Source organism: Eriocheir sinensis, chromosome 29, assembly GCF_024679095.1.
Source record: "Eriocheir sinensis breed Jianghai 21 chromosome 29, ASM2467909v1, whole genome shotgun sequence".
Lineage (NCBI taxonomy): Eukaryota > Metazoa > Arthropoda > Malacostraca > Decapoda > Varunidae > Eriocheir > Eriocheir sinensis.
The window spans coordinates 16,752,743-16,762,735 of NC_066537.1; the positions used below are offsets into that span (position 1 = coordinate 16,752,743).

General features: G+C 48.7%; 1 protein-coding gene across 1 annotated transcript in view; it reads right to left on the reverse strand.

Moving 5' to 3' along the window:
• LOC127005290 (uncharacterized) overlaps positions 1–9,993 on the reverse strand; it is a 94,171-nt gene that overhangs the window by 35,098 nt on the left and 49,080 nt on the right. The window contains exons 14-15 of the mRNA XM_050874084.1: positions 9,081–9,153; positions 17–8,695 (exon numbers count right to left, since the gene is read on the reverse strand). Coding sequence (XP_050730041.1) covers positions 17–8,695; positions 9,081–9,153 — 8,752 coding nt within the window. The remainder of the gene's footprint in view (positions 1–16; positions 8,696–9,080; positions 9,154–9,993) is intronic.

A 9,993-nucleotide genomic window follows, 5' to 3' on the forward strand; every position in this document is an offset into this window, starting at 1 on the left:
TTTGTCTTGGGGTGACGGGGACTTGGCTTTGTCTTGGGGTGATGGGGACTTTGATTTGTCTTGGGGTGATGGGGACTTGGCTTTGTATTGGGGTGGGGACTTGGCTTTGTCTTGGGGTGATGGGGACTTGGCTTTGTCTTGGGGTGATGGGGACTTGGCTTTGTCTTGGGGTGATGGGGACTTGGCTTTGTCTTGGGGTGATGGGGACTTGGCTTTGTCTTGGGGTGATGGGGACTTGGCTTTGTCTTGGGGTGATGGGGACTTGGCTTTGTCTTGGGGTGATGGGGACTTGGCTTTGTCTTGGGGTGATGGGGACTTGGCTTTGTCTTGGGGTGACGGGGACTTGGCTTTGTCTTGGGGTGATGGGGACTTTTCTTTGTCTTGGGGTGATGGGGATTTGTCTGTGTCTAAGGAAGGGGACTCTTGCTTATCTTTGATTGATGATGGGGAGTCATCTTTGCTGGGGGATGAAGATGGGAGCTTGTCTGGAGAAGATAAAGGGAGCTTGTCCTTGCCCAGGGGTGATGATGGGAGCTTCTGTTTCTCTTTAGATGATGATGATGAGTTTTCTTTGTCCATGGATGACGACGGTGAATCCTTTTTGTCACTGGGTGATGACGGGGGCTGTTCCTTGTCTTTCAAAGATGATGGAGACTTGTCAGTGGATGATGGTGGGGTTTTTTCTTGTGGTACTACAGTTGATTTGTCTTGGGACGATGATGGGGTACTTTCCTTCCCATGGGATGATGATGAGGGTCTACCTTTATGCAATGATGGGGATTTTGCTTTTTCTGTGGATGAAGACGAGGGATTATCCTTTTCTTGAGATGATTGGGACTTCTTCTTGTCTGATGGTGAAGACGGAGCTTTGTCCTGCTCTGACGATGAAGATGAGGACTTTCCTTTATCGGTGGGTGTAGGCGAAGACTTTTCCTTTGCTGTGGATGAAGACAGTGGCTTTTCCTTAACTAGGGAGGATGATGGGGAGGATTTCTTGTCTGATGTTGAGGGCTTTTCCTTCTCTGGTGGTGATGAAGATGTGGCACTGTCTTTGTCATGTGATGTGGATGTTGTCTTGCTCTTCTCCGAGGACGAGCTCTTTGTCTTATCCGATGAATCTCCAGGGTGAACCTTCTTCTTTGTCACTTTACTCTTCTTGGATGATTGAGATGATGAGTCACCTTTTTCCCTTTTCCTTGAAGTGCTTCCTCCCTGCCCACTTTTCTTGACTTTATCTTTCCCTGGTTTCTCTGTTTTTGTTGCCCTTTCTGACTTGCTGCCTTCTGATGGTTTTGCAACTAGCTTCTTTACTTTTAAGGGTTGGAGTGGCTTCTTTTTCTTCCTTTTGACGGCCTTTGCAATCTTGTCCTCACCAAAGACCTTCTGCATCATCATATCAAAGCCTGAGGAGAGTGTTTCCTTCACCACAATGACCTTGGGAGACTTGGAACGGTTACTGGCCTTGACTGGGGATGCTGATCTTTTCCCTGACCCTGAGGATGATGACGACTTCCCTGGCGTTGAGCTTTCCTTCTTGATGGTCTCCAAAGTCTTCTCTGGCGTACTGTTGTCTTTCTCACTGGTACTTGGGACTGGCGTCTGCTGAGGGGTGGGCTTGGGACTCTGCCTTTTTCTGAGGGCCCACTCGTCATTGTCAACACCAAATGTCATGATCGAGAGGGAGATTCTGTTGGCTTTTTGAGGGGAATGTGCTCCTCCCTGGCTTTTTTCAACAGCACATGGTTGTTTGGTCTTGGCTTCTGATGGGGAGCCATGCTTCTCTGAGGGCACCCCACTTGTTGGACTGGAGGTTCCCTGGCTGCTGGAACTGTTGTGTGTGGAAGAGTCTGTCCTGGCATCCAAGGCCTTTGATCTTTTGGGCAAGTCTTGTGAGTCTGAGATGGGTGGTGACGGAACTGACTTGCTGTCACTGGGCTCTGGACTTTTGGGTGGATTTTGTGCATTGGGTGCTCCTTCTTCCACCAGATGTTTGTGTCCCTTTGTGTCATTGTTCTTGTTTTTTTCCTCACTCTTCTCTTCTTTGTCCTCTGTGGGTTCTGAAGTTTTTTCATTGACAGTTGCCGTGTGTTTGCTTTTCTCTTCAACATCAGCATCGTCTTTATATGCTGCATCATTGCCTTTCTCTGCCTTCTCTTCTGTTATCTTCTTTGGTAGTTTGCTGGTTTCCTCAGTGTGCTGTGAGCTACTAGATGGAGTGGAGGATTGAGTATTTGCTGTTACTTCTGTGGGTTCTTTCGGTGATGTTGCTTCTACAGAATTTAATACTGTGGAATTGCTGCCTTTATTCCCAGAGTGAGAATCATCAACCTTACTTTCATTAATATCTTTTGTTTTCTTGTCAACATCTTTTACTTCCTTGTCTTCAGTATCAGGTTTGTTGGTGGTGTTGATGTTGCTTGCCTTGTCTGACTTTCCATTTGGTGAAACTGCTCCTTCTGGTGATGTTTCTGTGTCTTCTGTTTTGCCTGAGCTTACGTCCTTGTCGCCTGCCTCTGCCTCCTCCTCAGGTCTTGGTCTTGGTGGGATAGCAGAGGCACCTTCAACTACACTCTTATTTGGCTGCGAGGATCCCGTGGCACATGTGGACTCTCCTAGTGTTTGATCTTCTTGGATTGAGTCTGATGTTGATGAGGATTTTGTGAGTGCTTTGGTGGTGCTGGTGTTGGTATTGGTGGTGCTGGTGTTGGTATTGGTGTTGGTGGTGCTGGTGTTGGTATTGGTATTAGTGGTGTTGGTGTTGGTATTGGTGGTGTTGGTGTTAGTGGTGTTGGTATTGGTGTTGCTGGTGGTGTTGGTGTTGGTATTGGTGGTGCTGGTGTTAGTGGTGTTGGTATTGGTGTTGCTGGTGTTGGTATTGGTGTTGGTATTAGTGGTGTTGGTATTGGTGGTGTTGGTGTTAGTGGTGTTGGTATTGGTGTTGGTGGTGTTGGTATTGGCATTGGTGGTGTTGGTGTTGGTATTGGTATTGTTGTTGGTATTGGTGGTGTTGGTGTTGGTATTGGTGGTGCTGGTATTGGCGGTGGCGGTGTTGGTGTTGTTGGTGGTGGTATTGGTGTTGGTATTAGTGGTGCTGGGGTTGGTATTGGTGTTGGTGGTGTTGGTATTGGTGTTGGTATTGGTATTGGTATTGGTGTTGGTGGTGTTGGTATTGGAGGTGTTGGCATTGGTGGTGCTGGTATTGGTGTTGGTATTGGTGGGGTTGGTGTTGGTATTGGTGGTATTGGTGTTGGTGGTGTTGGTATTGGTATTGGTGGTGTTGGCATTGGTGGTGCTGGTATTGGTGTTGGTATTGGTGGGGTTGGTGTTGGTATTGGTGGTGTTGGTGTTGGTATTGGTGTTGTTGGTGTTGGTATTGGTATTGGTGGTGTTGGCATTGGTGGTGCTGGTATTGGTGTTGGTATTGGTATTGGTGGTGTTGGTGTTGGTATTGGTATTGGTGGTGCTGGTATTGGTGTTGGTATTGGTATTGGTGTTGGTGGTGTTGGTGGTGTTGGTATTGGTGTTGGTGTTGGTATTGGTGGTGCTGCTATTGGTGGGGTTGGTGTTGGTATTGGTGGAGGTGGTGTTGGTGCTGGTGGGGTTGGTGTTGGCGTTGGTATTGGTGGGGTTGGTGTTGGTATTGGTATTGGTGGTGTTGGTGTTGGTATTGGTGGTGTTGGTATTGGTGTTGGTGGTGTTGGCATTGGTGGTGTTGGTATTGGTGTTGGTGGTGTTGGCATTGGTGGTGTTGGTATTGGTATTGATGTTGGTGTTGGTGGTATTGGTGGTGTTGGTATTGGTACTGGTGTTGGTGACAGTATTGGTGGTGGTGGTGGTGGCAACGGTGGAGATGGGGAAAGGCTCTGCTGGTGTTGGTTTCATATCTTTGGTTCTGTGAGTCTCTTTACTTTGAGGAGACTTCATGGTGCTCTCCGACCTTTCCTTGAGTGTCCTTAGCCTCTTCTCTCCCTCTGCATGGTCATGGGGGGAGCTGTGGTGCCTCTTCTTGCTGCTGTTCCTGAGATCCTTCTTGAGCCCTTTTTGATTTGTTCTCCTTGAGGCACCCTGGGAGCTTTTGGGGTGATCTGGGTGGTGGTGGCTCTCCTCCTTGCCCTTTGAAGACTCTGCTGCTGAACTTTCCTTATCTGGCTCCTGATCATCACTTGTCTGGTCTTTGTCCCCATCTTTGGAGGAGTGAGAACTAAGTGTGTTTGATGGTGATGCTGGGTGTGAGGGAGCCTGAGGACTACCGGCAGCCTTATCTCTGTTTTGGTTGCCTTGCTTATTCTGGGTTTTATTTCCACCAGACTCAACACACTCAGCGGAGGGTGGAGAGGAGCAACGGCCGGACGAAACAAGTGACTCCTCGATGTTGATGATGGACCTGTCGATGGAGACCTTGAGTGACAGCTTCCCTCCCTTCACCAGCTTCTCCCAAGGCACGTCAATGGCTTCCTCATCTTTGCTTGAATGTTTAGGTTTGTCTTTGTCTGTTGTTGTTGAGGTGGACATGATGGGATTGTCGGGCTCCAGGAGAAGGTTTTGATCTGGTATTTTCTTTTTCTTGGTGTCTTCTTGCTCCTTGGCTCTTTCCATTTGGGTATCTGGAGCTTTCTGCAGATTCTTTGTTTCTGTTTGGGTCGTGTCTTCCACAGATTTTTGGGTTTTGTTATCTGTTTTAATGTCTGCTCCTTCTCCCTTTTCTCTTTCCTTGATTGCAAAACCTGTCTTTATTTCTCCTGTACTCTTTGTCTCTTTTGATGCACTGATGTCCTTACTCACTGTCTGGCCATTTACTTCTCCGCAGCCTTGTGGCGGTGTTTTCTCTGAAGGCTGTTGGGTGTTATTTGAGGATGCACAAGTACTATCTATTGACTGAGGGGTTTTTGAGGCAACATGGCCCTTCAGAGACACTTCACAAGTTACTGGTGACTCATCATCTTTCTGCGGCTCCTGGTTATAATCTTGGGAGTTGTGGTGCTTTTGGGAAACCTGGTCACCTTTTTCAGTTATTTTATCATTAGTTTGAATCATCCCCTGTCTTAGTTTGTCCTGGCCCACTCCTGTGTTCCTCTGCTGATTGATGTCTGTGAGAGTGCAGGGTACATGGGAGGGTGTGCTGCTTTTCGTCTGGTCACCTGTCTTCTCCACTACTGCTGCTGCCGATGGTGCACTGGCGATGGTGGACAGAGTGACTGCTGTGGTGGTAGTTAAAGCAGCAGCAGTAATCGTAGAGGTGGAGGAGGTGGAGGCAGATTCTGTAGTATTCACTTTAGCAGTAGTAGTGGTAGTGGTGGTGGATGCAGCAGCCACTGTGGAGGTCATAGGTATGGTGGATGATTTGGACATGGAGGCTGTTGTTGTTGGGGTGGATGAAGGAGAAGCAGCTTTGGTGGTAACTGTGGAAGTAGCAGCAGCTGTATTGGTGGTAGTGGATGTAACAGAAACAAGGTTGGTAGCCGATGTAGCAGCTGCTGTAATGGTCTTTGTGGTAGGGGCAGCTGAAGTTGTTGTTGTAGTAGTAGCTGCAAGGGAGGCAGTGGTGAATGTAGGAGCAAGTGTGGTGGTGGTGGTGGTGGATGTAGCAGTTGATATGGTGGTGGTAGTTGTGGTAGCAGGTGTTATGTTGGTAGTGTCTCCCGGTCCAGCTTGTTTATCCCTTGCTGAGAGTTCTTGGTAAGTGTTCTTTGCTTCCTTGCTTGTGATGCTGGCTGCTTGCTCACTATCTGAAGAAGTAATCGATCTGCTGTCAGTGTCTTTAGCTACCATAATCTCAGCGCCCTTTGAAGCAGCACCAGTAGAAGCAGTGGTAGCAATGGTGGTGGTGGTGCCTGAAGGAATTTTTCTTTGTTCCTCCTTGGCTGTTGTGTTTCCTTCCGCCGTTTGCTTAGATTGCTTGGCAGGTGAAGAGGTGGTTGTGTTGGTTAGTTCTTTGTTAGTCTGCCGGGCTGGTTCACGCTCTGTAGCTGTTGTGTTTTCTTCAGTTGTTGGCCTGGCAGGTGAAGAGGTGGTTGTGGTGACTGGCTCTCTGTTACTCTGCCTGGCTGGTTCACACTCTGTAGCTGTAGTGTTTTCTTCAGCTGCTTGTTTGGTTTGCTTGGCAGGGAAAGAGGTGGCTGTGTTGCTTGGTTTAATGTTCATTTGCTTGGCTTGCTCATGCTCTGTGGCTGTGGTGCTGGTTTGCTGGATCTCTTTGCATGCTGTGGTAGTCTCTTGAGCTGTTTGTTTGGTTTGCTTAGTAGGTAAAGAAGTGGTTGTACAAGTTGGTTCTATATCAGCCTGCTCAGCTTGTTCATTCTCTGTGGCTGTGGTGCTGGCCTGCTGTCCTACTCTGCTGGGTGTAATGGTTTTCTTATTCCCCTTCGTGCTCTTTTCACCTCCTACGGCTCCCTTCTTTTCTGCCCCTGCTGTGGTTTTCTTTGCTAGAACCTTTTTGATCTCATTCCTCTTTGTTACTGGAGAGGTGGTAATGGTGTTGGTTGGGGTGGAGGATGTAGTGGTGGTAGTGGGGGCAGGAGCAGATGTGGTAGTATTAGTAGTGGTAGTGGTAGGCATCGTCGTGGTTGCTGGGACCTGAGGGGCTGTACTGCCTTTTGTTGATACTGTGGTTGTGGTGGTGGGCTCTGTACTTCCCATTCTGAGCTTGGTAAGTGGTGTGGTGTTGGAGGTGGCAATGGTGGTGGTTGTTGTTGTGATGGTGGTGGTGGTATCTGTGTTATTTTGATTTTTCTTCTCTACTACTACAGCTGGTGTTCGAGGGAGTGTGGTAGTGGTGGTGTTGCGTGTGGAGGTGGATGTATGGGTGGGTGTGGGAGTGCTGGCGACTGTAGAAGTGGGGGTGGTGGTTGTGGTGTTGGTGATGAGGGTTGTGTTGGATGTGTGTGAGGCGGTGGTAGTCCTGGTGGCAGTGATCTGTGTGGTGGTGGGGCTACTGGTGATACTGGCAATGGCTGACATGTTGCTACTGACAGTGGTGGGTGTGTTTGGAGTGTTGGCAGTAGTGGTAGTAGATGTGTTAGTGGTAGTGTTGTCATGGGAAGTAAGTGTAGTGCTAGCATTAGTAGTGTTGGCACTGGACGTGGTAAGTTTAGTAGTGGTGTTGGTAGAGGTGGATGTGATAGCAGTGTTGCCGGGAGCAGCCTCTACAGATGAGCTGCATTCTGGCTGAGATGGGCTGATGGTTAGAGATGGACAGCCGCTGCTGTCATCCGAGTCTTCTGATGTGTGCCTCTGTGGTGTGATGTCAATGGTGAGAGGTGCAGGCAAGGCTGAGGGGCTGGTGGGTGATATTGATGAAGTTCTCTGTCTGAAGGAACAAGGAACAGGGGACATCCGCTCTTTTTTCCGCTCTGCTTTACTAATCACTGCTGTGTTAGGGGATGTTCCAGCACTCTCACTCTCCTCCTCAAGGCTTTCTGCTGGACTGGCTGGCATGGTTGAACCATCCCTTGCTGCACCACCACCAAAGAGGTCATCCTCCAAGGCGTCAAACTCCCCTGCCCTGTCGCTGCCGCTGGTTGGAGTCTCCCCAGAGGGGGAGGCAGTGGCAGGACTTGCGTCAGACAGGTGTGGAGTGATGCTGCTTGGACATAAATCATTCATCTGTGCTGCTGACTCATTCCCGGCTTTGTAAAAGTTGTCACTAAGACTTGGGAGACTCTTGCTCTCATTCACTATGTCAATACTTTCAGCAGAAAACTCTGACTCTGTCAAGCTGCCACTCCTAAGCCCAAGGAATGGCTTTCTGTCCACCTCCTCCTCACATAGTGTTTCAGCATTAGGCAACACTGGGGACTGTGGTGGTGTTGAGGGATCTGGCTTGATGGTCCTCTGCAGGATGGCTGGCTGGGTTAGCTGGTGGTTTCTCCCTGCTGGGTCAGCCTCATGACCTGTTACCCTTTCTGCCACTGGCTGGGTCTGGGTCTTTGTCAGCATGGGGTTCTGTGGTTCAGTGACAAGGTTAGTTGACAGTGGGTCTTGCATCTCATTCTCAGGAGAGTTGTCTGTATCCTCTACTGACTGCTCTGCTCCCTCTGTGGACAAAGGGTCCTCTGTCCCACTCCCTGAGAAGTTTCGTGCCTCAGATGGCAAGGAGCCAACCATTTTTGTGGCCAAAGAATTCTGTGTCTCAACTGTCTGAGTGTTCTGTATCTCCGTTGCTAGTGGATCTGTTGTTTCTGTGGCCAGGGGGTCTGCTGGGTCATCCTCGTTTGTCAGGGGGTCTTCAATTTCTGCAAGAGAATCTGGAGTCTCTGTGGACAGTGGGTCTTGTGTGTCACCCAATGTGGGGACATTAGTGTCTGCCAGGGGGTCCTCATTTACCTCTGGTGGGTCCCCAGTATCAGCCAAGGGGTCCAGAGTTTCCTCCCCCATCAAGGCACCATCAGAGCCATTCACCTCTGTGTCTTGATTCTCCTCCAGTGGATCCTGTGTGTCTGCAGCCAATGGGTCCTCCATGTCCGCCTCTCCTGTACATTCTGGCTGGGGACTTTTCTCCATCACCTCCACCTCCACAATGGGCAGGATGTTGGCTCCTGGACTGGGATGCCCCTCCACTGGCCCACCTAATGACCTGCTGCTGCTGCTGCTGACCAGTCCCCGTGACTGCTCCTCCTCACCAGGGGTGGAGGCTCTTGAGCGGTGGCTGGTGGAAGAGCAGGAGTCTGAGCGCTCCCTCCATGCAGGACTCTCGTAGCTGAAAGACACAACACAGTAATGCACGGGAGCCTCACAAAGAATGGAATCACAGAAAAAAAGAGCAGTCAAATAGTAACCATGAACAGATTAAGGGAAACATAAAGCAACTAAACACAAAACATAAAACATAACACTTTTAAACACAATAAGGAAAAACTAACATCAATAGTCATGCACATAGATAAAAATATTATACATAAATATGAAATCATACACACCCACCCACCCACCCACACACACACACGGACGCGCACACGGTCACACACACGGTCACACCCACCCACACCCATCCACACCCACACACCCATACATCCACCCACACCCACATGCACACCCACCCACCCACACCCACACCCACACGCACACCCACACCCACCACTCACCTTGCCAGCTGGAGGGTGAGCAGCGTGGGATAGGCTTGTCTGGTCCCAGAGGCTTGCCGGCCCTGAGATGATCCTGGGAGGACGAAGGAAAGACCAGATGGTGATGATGATGCTGATGACCTTGTTATTAGTAACATTTATACAAACAGCAATACTAACTTAAATAATAAAAATAAAGATACTAACTTAACAGTACTCATCATCACCATCATAAATCTGTTCCCACAGCAAGCAGGGCTGAGGTGTGCAAGGCAGCCATCTGCTGGCCACCTCACAACAGTGATCATGACATCATTACAAGCAATTATAATACCAGCACAGCTAATTACTTTATTGAAGTTTAGTAATTGTTTTAAAAGACATTAAACAATAAACATTAAACTGGAGTTTCCTCCATTCAAGTCCTCCATGAGCAAGAGACCCAGAGAGAGAAAAAAACATTGATCTGGAAACACCTCCAAAGTCTTCGACAATACAGCACACCTTGACGACTTTGAAAGGCTCACAAGGGAGTCCATGTAAAATCTTTGCTCTACAGGACACTTGCCACCAGTCATCTACAGGTGGGTGGTGGGCCACACGTGGGTAGGATCATCATAAGTCATGGCCATAATGAACACACACCCTCGCTCCACCCTGACAACAGTTCACAACACAGCCAGGTACTACAGAGTGGATAGAGATGTCACCCAAGCATGCAGGACTCCCATGACTCACTCCACTCCTCTCAACACAAAAAAGCCCAGATGGTGTTAAATCACATCCAGTAAACTATATTGCAGTAAAAACATGCCATATTTCCTGCCATATAAGATGCACCTATAATTTGGCAAGATATATGTAGAAAAAAATTAAAAACTCCACATTTTCCCTGAACTTAATGTGTATGCAGTATTACATTTGGCCACCTTAC